The 25,769-nt window shown below is 41.1% G+C and overlaps 1 protein-coding gene across 2 annotated transcripts in view; it reads left to right on the top strand.

Annotated features, from left to right (window-relative positions):
• The window catches only part of LOC110307606 (cytidine monophosphate-N-acetylneuraminic acid hydroxylase), a 75,012-nt gene that overhangs the window by 26,316 nt on the left and 22,927 nt on the right, over positions 1 to 25,769 (top strand). For both annotated transcript variants that reach the window (XM_029468279.2, XM_085831209.1), the window contains exons 4-10: positions 2,062 to 2,153; positions 8,279 to 8,388; positions 9,939 to 10,129; positions 14,709 to 14,856; positions 15,152 to 15,233; positions 16,167 to 16,304; positions 18,625 to 18,760. In XM_029468279.2, coding sequence (XP_029324139.1) covers positions 2,062 to 2,153; positions 8,279 to 8,388; positions 9,939 to 10,129; positions 14,709 to 14,856; positions 15,152 to 15,233; positions 16,167 to 16,304; positions 18,625 to 18,760 — 897 coding nt within the window. The remainder of the gene's footprint in view (positions 1 to 2,061; positions 2,154 to 8,278; positions 8,389 to 9,938; positions 10,130 to 14,708; positions 14,857 to 15,151; positions 15,234 to 16,166; positions 16,305 to 18,624; positions 18,761 to 25,769) is intronic.

Below are 25,769 nucleotides of genomic sequence, written 5' to 3'. Positions count from 1 at the left end.
CACCCCCCTGTCTCCTGCCCCTCTCTCTTCTCCTGTCCTACTCCTGTCCCTTTCCAGTGCCCTCCGATCAAGCTGGCACACAACCACACTTGGTTCTTTCAGCTTACCCTCTTGGGTTCTAGAATATTCTACAGTCCCATCTGGAATGCCTCATCCTGATTTTTAGAGGTTGTTTCCCACTCATTCCTGAGAAAGGAGGCACTACAAAGTAATTCTTCATGAATCAAACTGCGGACTATGTTTTCTTGCCACCCTAGAAAGGACGTTTAAAAATTCTGGATACAACAAAGCCGGGATATGGCAGCATGATATGTTTTCTATCTTTTCTTCCTTCCTTCCTTCCTTCCTTCCTTCCTTCCTTCCTTCCTTCCTTCCTTCCTTCCTTCCTTCCTTCCTTCCGTTTTTTAAATTTTAAATGATGCTTCTGGTAAGAGCCATTTCTTGGCTTAAAAAAATTCCTTCCCTCTTGAAACAAAACCAACAACAAACAAATTTATAAAGATAAGAACAGAAATGGTTTGTACCCTACTTCTGAATGAGCACCTCCAGGTGTACCCTATTTCCAACTAACCCCCCCCCCCAGATCTGGCAAGCTTTATTTTCTGGGGAAGTGAAAGGAAGCCTGACATAGTAGCTCACGCCCATGAGCCCAGTGCATGGGAGACTGAGGCAGGGTTCACCCCCATGAGCCCAGTGCATGGGAGACCGAGGCGTGGCTTCTCTTTGTCTGGGATCAGTTTGGGCTACAAAATAAAATTCTGACTGAAAAACAGAACAGGGCCTGGAGCAGTGAGCCGTGAATGGTGGTGCACACCTAGAAATGAAGAGCTGAGAAACAGCAGGGAGATGAGGAGGCCATGGTCAACCTCAGCTACATATAAGGTCAGGGCTAGCCTGAGCTACATGAGATCCTGCCTCAAAAAAGCTGAAGAGAGCAAGAAGGAAGGAATATAGGAAGGAAGGAAGGAAGGAAGGAAGGAAGTTAGTTCAAGCAAATATCAAAAATTATACAGTACCTCCTTTAAAGACTCGTGTTGGATATAATTGAGTCTTATTCTGAAATGGAGTTACATTAATAAATAGAAATGTAGAACATGCACCTAAATACTTACTGATAAAAAGAGAATTTTAGTGCATGTTGTATATGACGTGAGAGATATGCATTTGAAAATATACTCACTTTTAGCGGGGCATGATGGCACATGCCTTTGATCCCAGTATTCAGGGGGCAGAGTTCTGTGAGTTCAAAGCCAACCTGGTCTACAAAGAGAGTTCCTGGACAGCCAGTGCTACACAGAGAAATCTTGTCTTGAAAAAAGTCAGAAGGAAGGAAGGAAGGAAGGAAGGAAAGAAAGAAAGAAAGAAAGAAAGAAAGAAAGAAAGAAAGAAAGAAAGAAAGAGAAAGAAAGAAAATATTCTCCATACCCACTTTGTCTGAAATTCATATTTATCTGAGTATATTGTATGTGATCTGAAATTCATATTTATCTGAGTATATTGTATGTGATCTGGTAATCATACTCTTAAACCTTAAACTTTGGGGGATCAGAAACGTTGAACAGTAGAAGTGAAGGCTGAGGAGAGATAAGTCATACATAAACATGACCACATTCTCTCTGACCCCTACTTAGCTGTTGTGAGAACATCACTCTTGTGTCTTTGTGGATAAGAGCTGTCTTCAAGACCAGCAGCTTGCTTATCACATGTGTAGAAGCATTGTTTTACCACTAGCTACCCTTCTCTTTCCCTAAAGCTGGTGTGTGAATAGCCCCATTTCAAGCTGACTCCACCCTCACTCCCTGACCAGGAGGAGTTACCCTGAAGTCTATTCTCTAACACACATCATTGTGTGATACAGGCTTGATCTTCACAGGAAAAGACTTTGCTTGGTGATTAGCTAGCATCTCTTTGGCTGCCCCTGTTATCACCTCTTCATAGGTTTTCTTTCATGTATTTTGAGTTCCATCGATTGCTTTGACTTCCGAGTCATGGGATGCCATCACACTTCATCAGCACTAATTTTTTTCACTGTGTAGTACAACTGACTCTCATTTCCCCCAGGTCCGTTAAATGCACAAAGCACAACTGGAAGTTAGACGTGAGCACCATGAAATATATCAACCCTCCAGGGAGCTTCTGTCAAGACGAGCTTGGTAAACACTCATCCATGCTTTCTGTCACAGCGGAGAAGGGCAGGGAGGGGACTTTGGAAGCTTTATCCTAATGTCTTCCACTCCGAGTTTCAGATCGGTTTGGACTTTAAGCTGTTAGACCCATGCAATTGATTGATTGTTTGAGACAAGGTCTTCCTTCTCACGCTTATTGATCATTTGCATTTCATCTTTGAAGAATTACCTGTTCCTTTCACTAGTTCATTATAGATTGGGTAGGTTGATTTCTCATTGTTCAGCCTTTTTAGTTCTTTGCATAGTCTAGATACTACAGCTCTGCCAGATGTACCGTGAGCAAATATATTCACCTAGTCTCTGGGCTGTCTTCGCCAAATTGCTTCATTTGCTGTGCAAATGCTTGTGAATGCCATGAGTACTTATCAGTTGTTGGTGCTGTTTCCTGACAGACTGCAGGCCTGTGCAGACACTTCTTAGCTGTGTCTATCTGTATTTTGAACTGTTTCCCTACTCCTTCCCCTAGTGTTTTCACTGTTTCAGATCCTGCATTAAGGTATTTGATCCTTTTGGGTTAATTTTCATTAAAGAGTTAGGAATCTGGTTTTATTCTTGTACGTGCAGTTATCCAGTTCTACCAGCACTGTTTGCTGGAGAGGTTTTCTTTTCCCTAATGTCTGCTTTTGGTATCTTCATCAAAACCTGAAATGCCTCTAGCTAAGTGTGTTTATATGAGCTCTTCACTCTGATCCAGGTATCTATGTGTTTGGTTTTGTATCATCCTGTTCTTTCTTACCTAGCTTTGTGAAAGATCTGTACTACTTTTGTTAAATTAATTCATACGTAATTTTGCTGGGAGCTTTGCCTGAGCACCAGGTCCTCTCTGAGGCAGCCGATTGGATGGAGCATGGGGGGGGGGGAGGCAAGACTTGGTCTTGTGAGTGTAAAAGTTGCTTAGTATTAATATTTATTCCCCTTGATTCTTAGTTATTCTGGGGCTAGAAACCAATGGCTTCAGGAAGATTGACACCTGTTGCTGATTACTAAATAACATTTACCTGTCTTGACTCTAAGTTACTCTGAGGCCAAAAGCCGATGGCTTCAGGCTGGCCAGGCAAGAAGGAGGCTTGAAGCAATTAACTTTTATTGAACCAGGAGAAGAGAGTTTCACTTACAAAAGGAAAAATTTTTACACAAGAAAATATGCATAAACACAATACATTTATACACACATTAATACATACACATTCATTATCACATGCTTTTTGGGGGGCCAACAATCTGTCTCATCAACTTACATACTTGCATATACACAACTATACTTATATATGATATATATCACATATAAGTATATATGATGAAAATATATGGTATGTATATGATACACACACACACACATCTATATATAATTGTGGATGGGGTAAAAACAAAAGTGCCAGTGCAGCAAGAACTCACTCATTCTGGATGAACAAAAGTTTCAACCTTTATTGCATAGAGAGAGAAAAAGCTTCTAACCCTTCATTGCTAAATGAAGTTTAAAACCTGTCTCATTATAAGAAAAGCCTGCCTGCTGCTTTCTGCTCTCTCTATGGCTCCTTCTCTCTTTAGTCTTTTCTCTTCCCTCTTTAGCCCTGTTACATTCTGCTATTTTCTGCTGTCTCTTCTACTTCTATTTTGCTTTTCCTCTATTCTCCTTCTACATCCTTAAATCTGCTCTCTTCTTCTTTGTCTCTCCTTATCTGCCCAGCCCCTCCCTTCTATACTCTTTTCCTCTGCTAACTTAATGCATCCTTCCTAGTTTTTTTGTACTTTTCCAAGAGAATAGATCACATGGTATTCCAAGCATCCTTTTTTTCAAGAGTTCACACAAGTTCAAACATAAATTCAAATCACAAATTGAACAAGAAGTTATAACAAAGATGTTTACATGTGTTTCTATTAAGACTAGTTATATAACTAAACATTCACTATATGTTACCAGCTCCACGGGTTCATTGAGAGTTTAAAACTATAATTCTTAGGTCTGAGTTCACATTGAAGTTTTGTATAGATAAACCCAGCCAATATTTTATCTTCTATCCTTGCACTTACAATAAAATGTTCATTCCCAGTTTATGGCCTTTAATTAATGGTTTTATAATTTAAAGGGATGTATTCCGAAGTTATAACTGTCGTGACACCTGAAGACTAGCAGAGTCCTAATTGCAGTTTTCATATTGCAGAGGGTTTTCATATCATTTGCATAAGTTTAGAAATTCTAGAGAATCGCTATTAGGAATTAAGAAATCATCTATTTCTCTTCATAGCATTGCTATAAAAGAGTACATCTTCACTGATGTGCAGAAAATCTGCCCAATAGGGTGGGCTAACCCCAAGGATTGTTATATCAATTTAATGATGACAGGGAAGGCATATCAATGGCAAGAATCAATAGACAAAATCCCTTGGGTCTTGCCTCTGAGCTCATTCACCACAGTTCATGGTGAACCACCTCAGGAAAATCACCTGCAGCCTTTACCCTCTCCTAGATGGCTCCGGACAGATTTTATTCTTTTTGATCATCTTATAAATGTAATTTTAAGATTGCTCATTGCCACATGTAGAAATATTAACTTTCATATTGATCATGTATCAACAACCTTCCTGAATTATAAAATTATAGAATAATTTTATAAACCTATAAAATTATAGAATTATTAATTCTATAGTTTTGTTAGATATTTTAGATTTTTTTTATACTTTGGACCATGTTCTCTATGAATATAGATAGCTTAACTTCTTGCTAATTTGTGTGTCTTATATTTCATTTTCTTGCGTAGTTGCTTTATCTAAGACCTCCAGGTAGAAGTGGCGAGAGAAAGCCTCCTCGCTCTGTCTCTGCTCTCATAGTGGTGGCAGCTGGGTGTTCTCAGCCAGCCTTGAGGGCCTGCTTTGCCATGCTTTGTTTCCTAACAGTATCTTCTAATTCATAAAAGAAGATTGTATTTTGTCAACTATCCTTCATGTATCCATTGAGATGCTCATATATTTCTCACATTTCTTCCATGAATGAGATGTAGTCCATTGCTCTTTTGAATACTGAAACATCATTGTGTTTTTCAAATGCTGAACCAGGCTAATATGAAGCTCACTTGGTCATGTGTGATTCTGTTTCAGACCAACTAGGTCTTGATACCAAAACCATACAAACACACTTCAAGAAAAGAAAACCAATGACCAATATTTTTATGAATGTAGGTATAAAAAATCATCTACAAAATGGTATCAAATACAACTTATGAATGAGAGTGAAAAGAGAATTAAATAAAATGAGAAAAATGTTTCATGGATAAAATATGATAAACTGGGAGCTAGGAAGGACACAAGAACCCTTTCACTTCTGAGACCATCAATCATTCATTCATTCATTCATCCTCAGTGTTAATGACATTGACATCTGCTCACTGGAATGTGTGGGCTTTTCCTCCCAGAAACAATATGTGGACATTATTATAATCTCCACACTGCACAGGACGTGATTAGGCTCTTACGATTGTCTTGTTTTGGGTACTAATTACACCTTCTCATTGTTTCTGTTTACATCTGTTGGTCAAATGTGATGCTAATGTGTTGATAATTAACATTTAGCACACTGTGTTTGATAACTTGTTTTTGATATTAGAATTTTTTTCAGTTGTTTTTTCTATCTGTTTTAGTTTTCTGTGGGAATTGCTTCTATAGCTGTTCAATTCCCAAGTCTTTTTTTTTTAAGCTATTTTATCATCTGTTGTCATGATTTGGTGGCTTTCTTTTGGATCATCAATCAACCAGGAAACTCAGTAAACCAATTGCAGTAGCGCCTCTTGTTAGCCCAACAGCTTACACTTTCCTCATGGCACCTACAGCCATCGCGCCATTACAATCCACCTTCCTGTCCTAATGCCAATCATGCTGGGAACTGTGACTTTCTGACATGCTTTCGCTCCATTTCTTTCCTATTCTTTTTAAATAGGGATTTTAGGGAGGGTTAAGTTGGTAGTGCATGCTTATAATGGTAGCACTTGGGAGACTGAGGCAGGAGTGCCATGGATTCCAAACCTGCTTGGGTAACATCTGTCTAGCCAGGACTACACAGCAAGATCCTGGTTCAAAATGGGGCAGGGGAAGGCTTCAGGGGACTGTCATTTGATCGCTTTTCCTGAGGTCAGAATAGAGATGACAGTTTCTCTGTACTTTATTTATAGAAACAGAGTTGGCAAACATCACATTCAACTTTACTAAGTGTGTGGATTATGCTTGTGTAAGGAGTACAGAGGCCTTTGTGGAAATGCCTTCCAAGCAATTGCTGAGACTTACAGCCTCCACTTTGTCTAGCTTCTCTTAAGAGAGGAAAAATAGGAAGAAGGGAACTTCTTTAGTGGTTGTTGGGTTACAAGTTTCCTCAGGGTCTCCCTTGGCTTTCCTCTCAGCCTCTCTTCATTGGCTTGCCTGTGCTGTAATTAACACGCTGACATTGATTCATTCCTGTAAGGATGCATAATTACCACACTAAAGCTCCTATTTTTTCAGTACCTGCTTAGTTGATTCTGAGGGCCATGTTTTCCTGGTGTTCTCAACCCTCTGGCTCCCATGAGAGGATGAATTCAACTCCTGATCCCCAGGCTTCAAGCTCCCGAGTGCTAGAACTGCAGGCATGTGTACCACTAGGCCTGGCTGAGCCACGAAGCAAACCCTGATGTGGAACATATACTGTTTTCTGAGATTGCAAGATCTGTCTCAGGTCTCACAAGGCTCACAGTTTGGAAAGATTAGGTGTCTTAGAGAAAAATAAATACGTAATATATCTAGTGATGATCAGAGCTTCAGGGGAAAATGAGGGCTAGAGAGGGTTGGGAAGATGTTGGACCACTGTGGCTGAGGAGCACTGTTTGACCTGGCGTGTTGACTATGCTCTTTGGATGATTGATGGGCACAAGGGTGGAGCTGGAGATGAGCAGTGCTTGATAACAGCTAAATGTGCATTTTTCTAGTGAGTAGAGAATATTTTGAATGTTTGCAATGCAAAACGGAATAGAATTGGCTCAGCCAGCAAAATGCTTGCCAAATGTTCAGAGCTCATGTAATAGAAGCTGGGCATGGTAGTGCATCCCTGTGATTCTAGCAAAGTGGAGGAAGAGACCAGAGGATCCTTGGAGCTCACTGGTCAGTCTGGCTAGCCTTCTTGGTGAGTTTTAGGTCAAATAAAAGACCTCATCTTAATGAGATGGGAGAACAGCCAAGGTTAACCTCTGGCCTCCACAGGCACACGCCCCATGTGCTTATGTATGTTCATCTGCACACAGACACACATGTGCTCAGAGAAACATGTATCATACACCCAAAAGAAATAAAGGTAAACAAGTCTCTTTTTTTTAGCATCACTGAGACAAATTCTAAATTGTTTCCAACAATTCCTTTTATAGAAGTTATCTCAAAGTAGTGTGAGTACTGCTCATTTTGAAATGGAGATAGGGTTTTTTGTTTGTTTGTGAAATTTGTGGAAGGGAGTGGCACTGGGCAGAGGCCCATCTTAACAGACTTCTAGACAACTGTTGTTGGGAATTGTTTAATTACTTTTCTTATTGTTGTGACCAAATTCCTGACAAGGAGCAACTTAGGCGAGGAGAGATTTATTTTGACTCATGGTTGGGTTGGACACGTAGCAGATATTTGTCAATTCTAAACTTTCCTATGCTGGCCTACCTCAGCATGACGTCACCCACCGTGCTGACCACCTGCATCCTATTTCATTTGTGTCTGTCAGACATCTCCTGATTCCCATCTAGCTTGAATGGCTTGAAACTGCTTCCTAGTTATACTTCTTTTGGCTTTTTTTTGTCAGGCTAGGAGTTCCTTCCCGCACAGCCTCTCTGCACTCCAACTTTCTCTCTCTCACTGGTTTCATCACAGTGCATGTGTTAAACATGCCAGAGATCTCTTGAGATGCTTAAGTGTATCATGAACAAATGAGCAGCAGTGGCTGTTGCCTTGGTAGCTGCTGTGCGCTCAGTGAGTATTCTCTTCTGCTGTGTATAGTTTTGATCTTCTGTGTTTTGACGATGTATTTGTAATTTGGTACCATATTTTCAAAAATGTTTTCTCACATGCTCAGAATTATTTCCCTTTGGTTCTAGTTATCGAAATGGATGAAAACAATGGGCTTTCCCTGGTAGAACTGAACCCTCCTAACCCCTGGGACTCTGATCCCAGGTCTCCTGAAGAATTAGCTTTTGGGGAAGTACAGGTAAGGAAACATCAACGTTATAATACTCTTAATAACAAAATGAAACTAAGATGTCACTCATACATATATTTGCATATCTTTACAACTATATATGTGTGTGTATGTATATATATATATATATGTATGCATGTATATACACATATATAGCCTAAAGATTATATATAACAAGATACAGCATGTATATACATATGTATATACACATATGTATATATAAAATAGAGGTAGATACATGAAGAAGTTCAGAAAGTATTTTTATTGCCTGAATATTTGTGGATAAGATGGTATGTCAGTCAGTGCTTGATAATAAAATACTTGAAGCTGAGAACCTTATGAAGATTTCACTCATAGTTGGAGAACTTCAAGAGCATGGTGTTTGTATGTGCCCAGCTCTGATGAGTGCTTCAGGGTAGATGGATTCACAGTAGGAGTGTGCATGAAAGTATCCTGACATACATGCAGAATAATGACTGGAGGGAGGTGCCAGTCCTCTCATGAAAACTCACTCTTGAGGGAACTGGCAGATCCTGAGATTCTGTGACCCTGGAAGAACTATTTTGATTTCTTCTAAAAGCTCTGCCAGTAATGAATCAATTACCTTGTATTAGGTTCCACCTCTCAAAGACCCAAGCCTTCTCAACATGCCCACACTGAGCACCAAGTTTCAAGCACACGAACCTTGGAGGGGGTGTGGACGGGGTGGTGAGCTGCATTCCCACTGTAGCAGATAACAAGTTGGATATTTTTGCCCCTCATCCTGAGATCTTCCTGAATCTTTTACACAGTTTCTATCTTCAGAGCACTTTCTGAGAAAAACACCTCAGAAGTTTGGGGAAGACAAAAAAGCAAAATTAAATATTTTTTTTTCTGTATGTTTAGAAAGTTCCGTGCATTTGGGCAGGGGTTTATTTTTTCTTTTGAAACTCCACTCAGAACAGGAATACTAATAACTCATTTGTTTCCTGGCTGTTCCTGGCTCTTCACACTAGATTCCTGTTGCTGTATCTCTGCTCCTCTGTGTATTCTTTATCTGTGGATATGACAGGCAGGAGGGTGGGAGGGGGGTGAGGAATAGGTCTGGAATTCCCCTACCTGCGCCTGTCTGGAAATCATTGTTGATGCCCATTCTCAGAGGCTCTTGGCAACCTATAGAATGAGTAAATGGGTAATGTAGAGCCCAGCTATCCTGACTTCAGTCCAGTCTGCCCAGCTGTGCCAACCCACCAAACTGATTAGGAATCGTGTAGTCAATACTCCTCAAAGCCACACTAGCATGCTAAGTCCCCCAATGCTTGCACTAACATCGCTCACTGCTAAACACGTTGGAGCTGGTTTGAAGAAAGTACAATCTGGTGCATCATTGATTTGACATGAAGCAGCAGGCACTAGAGTCCATGCCCGACAGTCTGTGGAGGGTGTTGTGTTCTGTCAGTGTGTGTGCTGTAGTTGTAGTTGAGCCAGAGCTGGCTTGACCTTGTCAGAGAAATAGCCCTAGCCTTGCCCTCCATTGCTGGTGACCAAGCCATAACAAGAATCTCACTCTCTTCTAACAGATAACATATCTCACTCATGCCTGCATGGACCTCAAGTTGGGAGACAAGCGAATGGTGTTTGATCCTTGGTTAATTGGCCCTGCTTTTGCCCGAGGATGGTGGTTGCTACATGAGCCTCCATCTGACTGGCTGGAGAGGCTGTGCAAAGCAGACCTCATTTATATCAGCCACATGCACTCAGACCACCTGAGGTAAAGAAGTCACATACCCAACTCCTAAGATAACAATGGCTGAACGATGGCAGCAGTGGGATCTTTGGGTTGTTGCTTTGTTTCTTAGACAGGATCTTATGATGTTCAGGCTGGCCTTGAACTCACTATGTAGCTGAGGATGAGAATTCCTGCCTGCTGGTTATACTGCCGCTTCCAAATACTGGGATTATAGACATGTGCCACTACGCTCTGTTTATAAAACATTCTGGGGTGCTTCTGCACTCTGACTTGCACCATAGGACTATGAAAAAGAAGAGAAATAAAAGTAAAATTTTGTATATGTACTACAATTCTAATTTTAAAAGTGCCCCCACAGTGTATATCCACAAGAGTGAGGAGGGAGTCATGGAAAGCAGGGTGCTTGTAACTTCTCAGAGACTTCTGCTCTCTGCTCATGAACAGGCACAGGCATAAAGCCCATCAGAGTGGCCTTGTTTTTGTTCAAAATTTATAGCACAAACCAACACACACACACTTGTAAAAGGCCAGTGATTGCAGCATTTAAAAAGCTGAGGCAGGAGGATCAAGAATTCGATCCCAGTGTGTGCTACATAACAACACTGTTTCAAAAATGACAGACAGGTACTTTTAAAATAAAGAACCAATGAAATATTATGGGTTTTAAACACACGTTGAACCTCAATTATCTTTTGAACGCAGGAGTGCCACAGGGAGTCACAAGTGAAAGAAGGAACTAATCCCAATAAAACTTTAGTGATGGATATAATTCCCATGGATCATAAAATATTATTATATTCATCTTATAAGGCTGTATACTGAAGCAGGAAGTGGGCCAAGCCTAGTTCATGCACTGTTTGCCAAACCCCACATTTTATTGTTTATTGAGATGGTGCCTTGCTATGCAACCAAGCTTATGTGGGTCTTCCTGCCTTAGTCTCCCATGTGCTAGCATTACCATCCCTCACAACCATGTCCTGCTTTACCTTTCCCCCCTTCATAAATGTATTCTTCTCTCATACAATACATCCTGACTACAGCCTCCCTTCCTTCCACTTCTCCTAGTCCCCACCACCTGCCACTTCCTCTGACCCTGCAGAAAAGAAAAGGCCTCCTAGGGACATCAACTGAACGTGGCATAACAAAATGGAATAAGATTAGGCACAAGTCCTCATATCAAGTCTGGACAAGGCAACCCAGTAGGAGAAAGGACTCCCAAGGACAGCCAAACGAGGCAGAAACAACCCCATTCCCACTGTTAGGAATCCTACAAGAACACAATGCTACAGGACCATTATATATATGTATATATATATATATATATACATATATATATGTGTGTGTGTATATATGTATATGTATATATATATATATATATATATATATACATATATATGTGTGTGTGTGTGTGTGTGTGCAGAGGACCTAAGTTCGTGACTGCTGTTTCAGTCTCTGTGAGCGCCTATGAACCCTGCTTTGTTGATATTGTGAGCCATACTCTCCCTGTGGCCTCAACCCCACTAGCTCCTACAATTCTTCCTCCCTCTTCTGCAGGGTTCCTCTAGCCTTACCCAATGTTTGGTATTGGGTCTCCGCATCTGCTCCCATCAGCTACTAGAGGAAACCTCTCTGATGATTTGGGTAGGTGCCAATCAATGAGTATAGCAGAATCTCTCTCTCTCTCTCTCTCTCTCTCTCTCTCTCTCTCTCTCTCTCTCTCTGCCTCTCTCTTTGCTTCCCCCTCTCTCTCTGCCCCCCTCTCTCTGTCCCCCTCTCTTTCTCTTACTTTTTCCCAGTTGTTTTTGGTTCCACCCTGAGTGTCTGGACCATCCTGTTTCAGGTTCCTAACCAGTATGGGACTCAAGTTAGACCAGTCATTTGGTTGGCCACTCCCACAAGCTCTGAGCCACAGCGCATCTTACAGGAAGAACAGGTTGTAAGTCTAAGCTTTTGTGGCTAGGTTTGTATCCCGGTCCCATAAATGGAGGCCTTTCCTATTTACAGAAGATGACAGATCCGGGCTCTATATCCTTGGGTCACCCTTACAGGTTCCAGAAAGTTTCTACTGTACTAGGTGTCTATATTACCTCCTAACCGCCCCCCCATTCTAGTCGCCTATTCCTGTATTCTCTTCTTCCATCCCTACCTCACCCAGTCCACCTGTAAAATCTATTCTATTTACCCTTCCCAGGGAGACCATGTGTCCCCACTGAAAGGCCAGTCGAGGACCAGTGTCAGGGTCTCCTGATCAAAGTTGTTACACACTAAGGACAGGGTCATGATACACCCACTGTGAAGCATTTCGTGAGTGTTTGCCACTGAAAAGCTGCTGAGACTTGTAAGTCTTACATTCCCTCCGTCTCCTCAGCAAACCCCTTCTCGTTATGTTCCTTCTGAGTCACTTAGTGCCATTTACCCCGATCCTACTGTCTGACCTTTACTTTAGGTTAAACTTCCCCGAGTTATAAAAGTGAGGGGAAAAACAGTGTGGCAGAGTGACTAGGGTTCAAAGGAATGTTATTTCATAACATCAGTATAGCATTGTCATATTATATTAGCAGATAATAAAAATGATCAGTTTGTGATATGTGATATAACACCGTGACCAAGGCAACTTACAAGAGAAAGAATTTATTTGGGCTTATGGTTCCAGAGCATTAGAGTTCATCATGGAGCGGGGTGGAGGAGGGATGACTGTCAAGGCTGTTGAAGTCATAGCGGATGGTGCAGATATTGAACTAGGAGCACGAACAGAGAGGATGCCCCCGACATTCTTCCTAAGCCTCCCCAAACTGCTGCCGACCGTGGACCAAGTACTCAAATGCCCAAGACTAGCTGGCTGCAGTGTGCCTTTAATCCCAGCACTCGGGAAGCAGAGGCAGGCAGATGAATCTCTGTAAGTTCAAGGCCAGCCTGGTCTATGGAGTGAGTTCCAGGACATCCAGAATTGTTACACAGAGGAACCCTATCTCAAATAAGCAATCAAGCAAACAAACAGACAAAAAACAATAACAAAAAAACCAGTAAATATCTTTTGGGGGAATCATTTTTTTCCCTAATTCTCTTTATGATACAAGATGTGTTTTCTGAACTCAGAGATTAAAGGCAGGTCAAAGAATCCTGGAATTTTTACATCTTTTGCTTAGAGGATATCACCTGCTTCCTCCCTATTTCCTCTCCCTGCCTCACAAGTTCTGCTTATTTATGTAGCTTTTCATAGCACGGATGTTAGATTAGCACAGCTAATGCATGCTGGCATGCAGCTTTTGTTTGTGCTTACAGCAACATATTCCATTTCGTATGATTGTCTGATTCTTTTATGTGTTTGTCTGTAGGAGATTACAGATATGCAGTACCATGGCCAGACACTAGTCTGATTCTAAAACTAGTAAGAAACTCTGTTAAAATTAGAAGCTACCTTCTAATGGGAGCAGTGCTGGATTTTGTCAGAAAAGTTTGAAGACTTTTTTATTTATTATTTATTGTTTGTATTATTTGTGCCTTTATGAATATGCTTTCTCATCTATGAAAACAGAAATCTTCAGAGTCTATTGTAAGACCCAAACCGCAGGGCATGATGGCTTATGTCTATAATCCTAATAGCCAAGAGACTGAGTTAGGAGGAATTTTAAGAACTCCAGATCAGCTTGGCTACACAAGGAGACCCTATCTAAAAAAATAAAACAAAAACAACACAAAAATAACAACAATAAAACCCACAACAGGAAAAGTATAAACAAATGAGGGAACTCGTGGCAGTATACTTTTGGGATAGAATGGGTACCTAACCACTTGCTCATCTTTCTACCATACCCTACAGTGATACAGCAGAACCATTTTAGGTAATTAATGCTCAGTAGAAACGACAATGGCCTTAATGTATATAAGCAGCCGAAAAGACCTGGGTGCCTCTTTACAAACAGTTGAGATTACTAGAATGCTGAATGTTTTTCGTCTTCATTAAATTTTATTGTATGATCCCTCTGGTAACTTGAGTCCTCCTCAGGATAAGTTATGTCAGTGTAACTATCAGCGTTTAGAAAACATAGCGGTGACTCACAGGCGGGAGTGGTGCCATTCCTGGGCTGGTGGTCCCGGGTTCTATAAAAAAGCAGGCAGAGCCAGGTAATGGTGGCACACGCCTTAAATCTCAGCATTCAAGAGGCAGAGGCAGGTGGATCTCTAAGTTCAAGGCCAACCTGGTCTACAGAGTGGGTTCCAGGTCAGCTAGGGCCACACAGAGAAACACTATCTGTGCCGTGTCCTCTGTTTTATTGAGAGCAGCTACTTAGAAAGATCATGCAATGTTCATCCTACAGCAACATCTGCATGGCTCTCTCTGTGACTTCTGCTACTCCCCACCCCATCTAGCCTTACCACTCAAATCAACACTGGTGTGGAACATGGGCCTAACACACTTGGCTGACGTTCACTCTCTGGTTTGTTAGCCATGATGTAAGATTCTCTGGGACGCAGTCATGTGTGTGAACAGGAGCAGGAAGGCTGGCTTCCACCTCCTTCTCTTTCAGTCAGCAAGCCATTTCTCTTGCTAGTGAATCCCAGTTTATTATCTTTCACCGTTTCCACCCTTCTGATCTAGCTACCCTACCCTGAAGCAGCTTTCCCAGAGACGACCAGACATTCCCATTTATGTTGGCGACACAGAAAGGCCTGTGTTTTGGAACCTGGGTCAGAGTGGCGTCAGGTTAACTAACATCAACGTGGTTCCATTTGGAATATGGCAACAGGTCAGAGATCTGTTTGTTTTCTTACTATGCTTTCTGAGGTGACATTCAGACTTCAGTTTTGGACATAACTGTCTTTGCTCAAAGCTTTCATTTCCATTTAGCAAATGTATAACCTTATAATAACCTAGTTTATTATAAGTAATACATTTATTATAGGCTAATAATCCTAGTTCCAGATAAAGTTTCTCATTTCCTTTAAATTTCGATCTGATTTGCTAACTTTTCTCAAAATGACAATCTTCTCAAATATTAAGGCCAAGCTGACCTACATAATTGTTCAATTGCTGGATTGCAGGTAGACAAAAGTCTGCGGTTCATGATCTTGATGGACGGCGTTCATCCTGAGATGGACACATGCATTATCGTGGAGTACAAAGGTACCATCCTATCTCCGAAGGCAGTGGAAGGGGAACTGCCCCATAGGTGGGAAAGAGAATGTCCAAAACCTCATCCTATGCTCATTGTCTGCCCCTGCTTCAGAGAGCACAGTACATGGTGCTCTTGTGTTTGGAAAAGAAACTTTTAGATTTTTGCAGATGAAAACTTGCCAATAATTAGGAGTATGTGATGGCAGGTACATTGCTTTTAGCACAAGGGAACTGATATTTACATTGTTTCAAGGCTATCATTAATTTATTGTTGAATAAACATCGTAAGTCCCTTTCATCATGTTGCTGCATATAGTGATAAACACCTGGGATCCCAGCAGTGGGAAGGCAGATGCAGGATGACCAGGAGTTCAGGATCATGCTCTGACAAACAGTTCAGGCCAGCCTGGGCTCTATAGGACCCTATCTTAAAGAGCAAAGCAGAGAAGAGCGAAACAAAACAAAGAAAATGGAAAACAAAAAAAGTATCACTAGAAAATTTCATCATGGGTGAAGCAAGGCCTTAGTTATCCAGTAATCATTTGGAACACAATTGTACATAGATTTTTGCCAGAGATAAGGATGGGTTGAGCTGACCCCCTTAGCATCAGCATCTGGAGACAGTTTAGGAAAGTAGTGTGATCTACAGTGAAATTAGACTGATGGTCATCATGAAGTACTTAGAACCCAGCCAGCCAAAGGATGACCTACTTTACTTGGAAATCAGAATATTCTAAGACTTTAGATTCTGACAGTGTCTTCTTTATTAGATTGTTTCTTTGATTGTTGGTTTGTTTGTGTGTATGTGTGTGGGGGGGTGGAGGGACACACACCAATTCTTCTCTAATCAACTGAATTAGATTACATAGACTGCACTGGACAACCTTGTTGGCTTGGTCATTCAAACCAGAGCATTTGAGGTTACATGTTATTTCCCCACAGGTCATAAAATACTCAACACAGTGGACTGCACCAGACCCAATGGGGGAAGGCTTCCTGAGAAAGTTGCGCTAATGATGAGTGATTTCGCGGGAGGCGCATCAGGCTTTCCAATGACTTTCAGCGGTGGAAAATTTACTGGTAATAATTTATATCCCAGTGATTCTGAGCATTAGGCATGTGCTTGGATGGATGCTTTGAAAACAAGTAAGGAGCCAACCTTGTGAACTACAGACACAACAAACTGAGGTTTGAGAATCCGAGGGTAGAATGCACGGGGACCGCTGAGGTGAACGAGCGTCTCTGGGAATATGTAGGAGGAGCTAAGAAAGATAGGGCATTCTACAGAGCAGATCCCCCACCCCCCCAGGATATCTTCTTCTCTAGACTCAAGGGTCATGCTGGGATTGTGTGAGACAGTTGATTCAGTTTTGTATCTTTGTGCCACCTCTCTGATCCTAAATGCTGCAACTCTAGATCCTGTTCAATCCTAGACTTCTCTGACCAATTGCCTCCCAACACGCTCAGTCAGCCCTCTTTGCTGCCTGCTGTGTCCTCAGGCTAGCACTTCTGGTCTACTCCTGGCCTGGCTTCTTACACTGACTATTTTCATTCCCCGGAGTCCTCTTGTTGCTAAACTCTGTATGACCATCAATTTCCCATGGGTCTCAATTCAACTACTGTCTGTTCCCTGGCTGCCCTGTCTACCCAACCCCACCTCAGCACAGACACTCCCTAACTGCTCTGTTGAAGGGTGACCGTCCACCCCATCTCTTTCTGCCCTGGTGTGCTGTTCATATCACTTTATATAATTATTTATACATTTTATTTCTCCTTTTAGAACTTGCTTCTCTCACTAAGAAAGCATTTTCTTGGGAGGACTTCCCTTTTTTGTTCACAAGATTTACAGTCTAATTCAGTATTGTATGCTTAGTGCCCCAGAGAACATTGAAGCTAAGTAATAAACACTGGGTGGGGGAAAAAGCAAAAGAGAGGGAAACTTTATGAGGTGTTTATAATGAGTTCATTGACAGAGTAGGAGGTAGAAGTTGGGTGCTCTTCTCAATTCTGTAGGTGGTGGGCAGGGCTTGGCTCCTAAGTGTGACTAACATTTGTGCCTGTAAATTTAGTCACTGTGAATTGTCAGGTTATAAAAAATATATTTCAGTTACATAGTGTACCAGGCAATAATACACACTAGTAAAAGGTTAATAACTGTCTGAGTTACAGAGCATAGAGAATGAGTTTGCCTATAAAGAAAGGCTATCCACACTGAGCCCTGAATTCAGCTAGAGTCCCCAAAAGTATAACAAGCATGAAGTGAGCTTGGAACCTGTGTCTAGTCTCCTGGTAAATAATCAAAATTTGCTAACTAAAGCTGAGGACACATCTCCATCAACGTATCAGATTATTCCACTCTGTATTACTTGTTTCTCCATTTTGTTTTCATCTGAACAAGTCTCCTTCAAGTAGAGCAAGATTTATTAAACTTTTCTGTTTGTGATCCCTTGGCATCAGAGAAACTTTTATGCAATCCTGGGCATATAAATTCATAAAATTGGTATGAAAATCAAGTTTTTACTGATGATAAAATATAAACAAATTGATTTTAAAATAATTCTTCACTATATATATATAATTTAGTGTTTATTAAAGACAAAGGCAAATGTGTATCCTACAAATTGGATGTACTTATTTATTTTTACGAAGAATTAAATCTTGGATGAGCATTTGATACAGTAGGATGTGGGGTATCTCAAGCATTTTCAAAGCTGATAGATATTTTGATTTTATGATCGATTCTGAGAATTCCATTTACATAAATATGTATTACTATACAGTGGAATTATGTTTAGGGTCATTTCATAAGCTTTTAGATATTATGTCCTGACCCTAGTTAAAATTCATTGAAATTTAGTGAAACTCAAGTCAAGAACTCAAGCAGCAATTTTAAAAATAAAAGATATATTAATTTGATATAGTCTAAGGGAGGATGATAAGAAAATATGAAGATTTTTTTCCCCATAATTAAACCATTCTGTTTCTGTAAGAGAAGAAGAGGTCACCTGTGTGGTAAATCTGTAGTTTGTAGCATATAGGAGTTTTGAATGTGTGCCAAGGGCACACATAATTGATTGCTGTTGTGTTGCATGGTGACATGTATAGTGTAAAGCACTCCTGTGGGATACTCAGAACCAGGGCTGCAGAGATAGTGCATGACGCCCAGGGATGGTACAAGGCTCAACTCAGGTGAGCTGGACCATTCATTATGTGTTTTATTTTGAATTAACTTTTGTTAGCTGGATTCTCAGAAAACTGATTGCTGTTGATTTTCTTATGCCCTGTGCCTTTACACATTCCCCTGTGGAGTTACAACCCAGCTTAAGAAGGTGGGAACCAGGGCATTCACTTTCCAATGACTTGAGAACAGAGGATACTAACCCCAAATCTGTCGTTGCAGAGGAATGGAAAGCCCAGTTCATCAAGGCTGAAAGAAGAAAGCTTCTGAATTACAAAGCTCAGCTGGTGAAGGACCTGCAGCCCCGAATCTACTGTCCGTTTGCTGGGTACTTTGTGGAGTCTCACCCATCTGACAAGTAGGGCTCAGCATTTCATTCAATATTTTTACATATGAGTTAGTGTCTGTCAGATGGATGGCTTTGCTATACGTACAATTGCGCAATGAGAAAAAGATTGTGAGAATCCAAAATCTCTCTGTCTCTGTCTCTGTCTCTCTCTCGCCTTCTCCTCACCTGTACACACACCTCTCTGCTGTATAATGATCTGATTCTCAGATGATAAGAGTTTACCTTTATGACCTCGATTTAGCCTGATTACCTCTGTAAAGATGGTCTCTCCAAACAAAGGTCACACCCTGGGGAACTTGGGTGTATATCTGATATGTCTTTTCTAAGAGGGACACAACTCAACCTGTTCCAAGTACTTACGTTAAAATCAAAACTTTTCATGACTTGTCAATAACTACCATTTTATTTAGTTTCTAAAATAATTGATGTGCAAAAGATTTTTTATTTAATTTATTTGCAATGATGTGTGTATATGTGTGTGTGTGTGTGTGTGTGTGTGTGTGTGTGTGTGCATGCGTGTATGGATGTGAGCCCAAATACATGTAGAGGCCACAGAACAACTTTAAGGAGTCAGTTCTCTATGTTTACAGCATGAGTCCTGGGGCTTAAACTCAAGTCGTCAGAATCAGAAGCAGTCGCCCTTGTACTCGGAGCCATCTTGCTGGCCTAAGGCTTGTTTTCAATCAGCAGCATCACAGTTGATGGAAATAGTCCAAGTCGGGGCTGAAGCACACTGTTGGTGTGGGTACTTCAGAGTCAGTTACGTGTGTGGGATACCTTTGACATCCATGTTCACGTCAAAAGTTGAGACAGAGTGAGCCAGCTTACTTCCAGGCAAACAGCTTTAGCAACCCATATACTTTTGTTTCAAAACTCAAATGAATTCTGAAGAAATGAGACAATGTTGTTGATGGGTATATGAATATTACACAAAAATAACTTTTCTTATACTTGATTTTGGTATTGGAAAATCTTTACATATAACTGGATCAAGAAACATATAAATCTAGTTTTGAACCAAATGTTTTATGTCATCTAGATATAGATCAAGTATTCCTGATAGAAATTACTGTCTGAATTGATATAACTAAAATATACAAAAATATGTGAAATATGAAAAAACAGGATATATGAATCAACTAATATATACATACATACACACACCTATATATATTTTATTTTAAAAATTAGCAGAGTGAGTGGGGAGTAGGCTCACCTGATAAAGCACTTGCAATATATTGTTAAGGACCCGAGTTTGGATTTCTAGCACTCGTGCAAAAAACAGGTATGGCAGTTCATGCTGTGATGCCAGTACTAGAGAAGTGGAGGCAGGAGGATTCCTGGGACTCAGTGGCCCATCAGTGTAGCAGTGACAGCATCTCAAAAGATAAGATGGAAAACTGTTGAAGAAGATGGCAAATATTAACTTCTGGCCTTTACACACCCTCACACATGTGTGCCTACATACACAGGTGCATACACATGTAAATACACATAGCACATGCAAAACTGACAGAAAAGTATATGCACGTATCATGTAACACTATACATTTTAGTAGAGACTGTAGCAAACTACCCCAGCTATTCAGTACTTGGTCATTCTTGATAATAAAGCTATGATAGGTAGCAGAGAACTTTAGATATCTGTGATTTATTGTTATAAACATGAAATTTTTGATTTTAGTAGAATTGCGTTCACTTCTGTTTTAGTTACTTTTTGGTTTTTTGTTTTTGTTTTTTGGTTTGTTTGTTTGTTTTTTTGTTTGTTTGTTTGTTTTTCAAGACAGGGTTTCTCTGTGTAGCTCTGGCTGTCCTGGAACTCACTCTGTAGACCAGGCTGGCCTCGAACTCAGAAATCCACCTGCCTCTGCCTCCCGAGTGCTGGGATTAAAGGCATGTGCCACCACTGCCCGGCCTTAGTTACTTTTCTAATGCTGTGACAAAACACCATGGCCCAGGCAATTTAGAAAAGGAAGCATTTGATTGAGTTTATAGTTTCAGAGACTTGGACTCCATGATGGCTGAGCAAAAGCTCGCTGGAAGAAAGAGCTGAGCTCACATCTTGAACTGCAAGTAGGAGGCAGAGAGCACTCTGGAACTGGGGCAAGTCTTTCGAAATCTCAAAGCCCTGCTCCCAGTGACACACCTCCTCCAACATAGCCACACCTCCCAGTCCTTCCCAAACAGGTCTACCAACTAGGGACCAAGTAGTCAAATATATGCACCTATGATGCCTTTCTCATGCAGACCACCATATCATCTTAGAACATAGGTTCCCTTCTCTTTACACCATCATTTCATTAATCACTCTACATTCATCGTTCATTACACCAAGGGACTGACATACACTGATGGCTTATTGAAGTCTGTTAACAGCAGTACAGTTGATAGTCTAGTTAGCTATGAGCCCAGCACAAAGTAGCCTCAGGCCAAAAGCCTTACACACACTGCTGGTTATAAGCAGGCCTCAGCACAGGGGACACGTGCAACGGGTAAAGCTTTGAGCAGCTCTCTATGTGAGAGAGCTAGACCTTTAGTTTAAGGATTATACACTAAATTCGTGATTGTAAACTTAATGGATTATATCTCTAGGGATTGCAACAAGAACTTTTGTTTTTAGTATCTTTAATTGTATTTTATGTAACCAAGATCCAGACAGGATCCTGCTATGTAGCCCTGGCAGGCCTAGAACTCTCCATAGACATCAAGCTAACCTCAAACTTGTGCCAGTCCTCCTGTTTCTACCTCCTCGATGCTAGGTTTAGAAGACCAAGCCACAATGTCTGGCTTAGTTGCCATAATTTCTAATTAAAAAAACATTCATATATACCCTATCTATAGATGATCTCCTCCTGTGACACTGAGTGAGTTCTTATATCATTTGGAATTGCTGGATAAACATGAATTGTGTTAGGATCTGTGCTCATGTAGAAATCTATGTAGCTTTAAAAATACATTACAAGTCATTTTTTCCATAGGAGCATCCATATTGACAGAACTGAAGAGTCTTGGGCCACACAGAAAATACTGGTCCATTAGCCTTGAGGGATGAAAAGTGGGCAGGAAGGGTGGAGGCAACTAGTAAAAGTCAGATTTTGAGACCCAGGCAGGGCTGGGTCTGGTCACAATGAATGGCACTGTATACTAGGCATTGGCTTCCCCTTCATGTTCTGCTTCATGACTGTGAGAAACATCCTTAACATTCTCTAGCTGCCCACAAATAATGGTTTTACTGACACCTACAACCTCAGTGCTCGGCAGGCTGAGGTAGAAGGATTGCCAGTTCCAGGTCAGCCAGGGTTATGAAATAAGAGCCTTTCTCAAATCAAACCCATGTGATAACAACCAACAAAGAACAGGAAGAGAGGTCAGAGCTCAACAGCTGGGCGCTCAGCTGGTGTGCAGCCACACAGCAGTTGGCTAGAACCTGAACTCTGCAGCGCACACGAGAGAAATGGCGACTAGGACTCAGTTGTCTCCCTGGAGCAGAGCTGAGCTCTGAACCAGTTTCCCCTCAGTCCAGCCTGAGTGCTGGTCACACTTGATGTTAGAAAGCACCCAGGAAGATGCTCTAGACCTGTTTCCTCAACTCTAATCCTTGAGCTGGAATCTGGGAAAAGTCAGTAATTTCCAGGGGAGAGGCAGATGCTGGAGTAGCAAAGAAAGTCCTTGGCTCAGAGTCCAAAATGCTTTTGATATTTTAACAACTGATATATCTAACTAGACCAATACTAATTTTGCCCCTAAGGAATTATTAAAGGGGGTGGTGAAAAAAAGAACTTGCCAGCATTCACAACTGTCATATCTAACAATGTAGGGACACCCAAGAAGGGGATAGATAGAGGGCTTTTAGTCTTTATCCACCTCAAAACAGAAAAATAGAAGCACCCCAAACACTGCCATGGATGTAGACCAGTGCACAGCTCAGAGGCAGGCAGTGTAACATAGCAGGGAAGCGGATGATTCAGGCTTTAGACTGCTTAAAGTTTGGAAATATGTTGTACCAAGAGGGGAACCCAAGGCTGATATCAACCTGAACTCTAAATGTCTGTGATCAGGACACAATAGAAGAAGTAGCCAATTATCATTGTTGTTAATTTGAGACAAGCTCTACCTATATAGTTTAAGCTAGCTTTAAGCTCATTGTCTGTCTCCCTCAAGCTCTCCAGTATTAGGACTGCAAAACTGTACTACCAAACCCAGCTTTAAAAGTTATTTCACAGAGTCTAGGTCATAAACAGCTGTAAAATACCTCATACAATGTCAGAATTTTGGAAGGTTCCCAGAAATATGTATTTTTTTCTTTTTTCACTTCCTCTTCCCCTTACTATAGTTTAGGGGGATCACTGAGAGCAAATTTTCTGGAAACAATAATTGTAGGATCATGGAAATGACTGTGTATCACAGCTCAGTAGTGGGATTGTAGACATATCCTCTGATAGTTTGTATAAGGACAAAAACAAGGAGAAACAGGAGGCATTAAATCATATTCCCAAGAGGCGCCTATTCAGCCTCAAACAGTTAATGCAAGCCCACTTTCCCCACAGGCAAACTGAGCTCTGTGCAGTGAACCTTTGGGCAGTAGCATACACTGAGCAAACTGTAAGACCTATGACCTCAGGACCCTGGAAAGTAAACGATCGCAGAAAATAGAAACAAAATGACAGCTTGACAGGATAACCCCTCAGTGATGCTGAGGTTTTAACTTCATGTTTACGTGATTATTTGGGAATGGTATCCTGTGATGAAGTCCAGGCTAGCCTCAAACTCAAGATACTTCTTGCTCAGCTGCAAATGCTAGGGTTATGAGCACATGCCACTATGCCACACCCTATGCTTCTGTTTTCTCAAAACCATAGTATCTCTCTCTCCTCAAGACAGTCAAAGAGTGGTGTTGAATACTGGTGAGAACTGGATGCATTGCTGGGGTAAGGGTGGAGCAGGGTGGAACAGGGTAAAGCAGGGGTGAAGCAGGGGTGGGGTCGAAACCGAGGAAGATCAGAATAAGCAGGAGAACCTTCTGAGCTGGAAGGTTTCCTTTCCTTTAGTTCTTTCCTTTTCACTTGCCAAGTCCCCAGGTGACTACTTCAGTCATAAGGCTGCCTCCATGAAACCCCAGGGGAGGGGAAAGAAGCCTTCTCTCAGGTCAGAAGGACTTTGATTTCAAGAGAGTAGAGAGAATCCTGTTGCTCTTTCTCTTCTTCCCTTAACTCGCTCCACCTACCTTCCCTGTTTGCCCTTTTGGAGACAGGGTCTGCTGCAGTATCCTGGTCCAGCCTTGAACTTGCAGCAGTTCTTGCCCCAGCTTTCCGAAGACTCAGAAGGGCCGTGAGTCTTGCTCTGTTGCTGTTTTTCTTTCTCTAATGCTTGGCCCCAAAATAAATGGAATTCTTAGAAAGAAAGTACTCATCCAGTCAGGGAAGCCAAAGTCCTGGCTTCTCAGTAGATTATTTTCTACTGATGGATCATTTGACATTGATAGAGAGTAGACACTTGGGAGGCAAGAAAGTACTGGGGAATGTTTCAAGGAGAGTTATGGCTTATAAAAATGAGCCAGACGAGCAAGTAAACTCGGGAGCTCGGCGACTGGCTGTTCTTTGTGACCATAAGCAGGAGACAGAGACTCTGCAACTGAAGTACAAGAGAGAGCACACAGCTCAAGCCCCATACTGGTGACTTGGTAGCACCTGTGTGACCCCATGCTTGTGACTTGGTAGCACATGTGGAACAGAGCTAAAAGAGGAACTGAAATTAAAACCGCAGCCTGAAGATAGCATTTTTGAACTTGTAGCATAAACATGACCTGCTTATAATATTAAAACGAAAATCTAAACTGCCACAAATAGAAACAACACCCAGAGTATCATAAAATAGTTTTCTAAGGAAAAAGATAAGATCAAAAACGAAGTATAAAGAAAAACAGGAAAACATTATCATGTCATGAAGGGAAGCACAATATATAATAGATCCAAAACGACACAGATGCTAAAGGTATTAGGGGAAAAAAATCAAACATCTATAAAAGCTATGTTTCAATAAATAATGGCAAAATCCTTTGACTGTAAACAGAAAGAAAGCTACTCACACAGAGAGAAGATAGAAGAACCAAATGGAAAATTTACATTCAAACTCCACAATCTATGAGGGCAAACACCTGGAAGGTGTTCAAGGGCCTTCTGGGATTGAGAACAGCAAGAGGAAGTGAACTTAAAGATAGAGCAACAGAAGCCATGAAACCTATAAACAGGAAGAAAAAGACTGGACAAACAAGAACAGGGGACCCGTGGGACAACGGCAAATGTCAGGTATTCATGAAGAAGAGGTAAAGGCCATGCATGTAAACAAGAGGAAGAGCGGGTGGATGGAACTAAACTTAATAAATGTCAGAAACTTAGAAGCTAAAAGCACAGTAAGGCCCCAAACAATATAAACTTGAATCAAAAGAAGCCTGGACCCATCAGAACAAAATTACCAAAACATAAAGACATAGCAATATCAAATTACCTTGGTTTTTTGTTTGTTTGTTTGCTTGCTTGCTTGCTTGCTTGCTTGTTTTTATCAGAGGAAACAATTTTTAACTGGGCTTCTAATCAGAAACAGTGATGGCTGGAAGTTAATAGAATTTTAAATGTGTTTACAAGACAAAACAATTGCATCTAGATCCAGGAAAGAGGTATTGGGGCAGAGAGGAAAGCAGACATTCTCAGATGAGAGACCTCTGGGGAATCACTGCCTTAGAAAAACTCATGGGATGTTCTTCAATTAAAGAGGCGTGATTGTGAGGGAGAACAGAAATGAAAATATCTTGACATATTTAGTGGATGGCTTTTTCATTAGGTTCTTTAATTTGAAAGATGATGTAACACCGAGGTAACTATCAGTATGTAGAGATGTTATAGATTAAATTGTGTCTGTTCAAAATTTTTATGTTAAAGCACTGAGCCCTGAGTAGTTCAAAATAGAGCTTGCTTGAAGGTAGGGCCTGTACAAAAGGAATCTAGTTAAAATGAATTCATGA

Source organism: Mus caroli, unplaced genomic scaffold, assembly GCF_978045245.1.
Source record: "Mus caroli unplaced genomic scaffold, Mus_caroli_1 scaffold_15, whole genome shotgun sequence".
Classification (NCBI taxonomy): Eukaryota; Metazoa; Chordata; class Mammalia; order Rodentia; family Muridae; genus Mus; species Mus caroli.
Note: the sequence above shows the minus strand (reverse complement) of the source record. Positions and strands in the feature narration are given on the sequence as shown.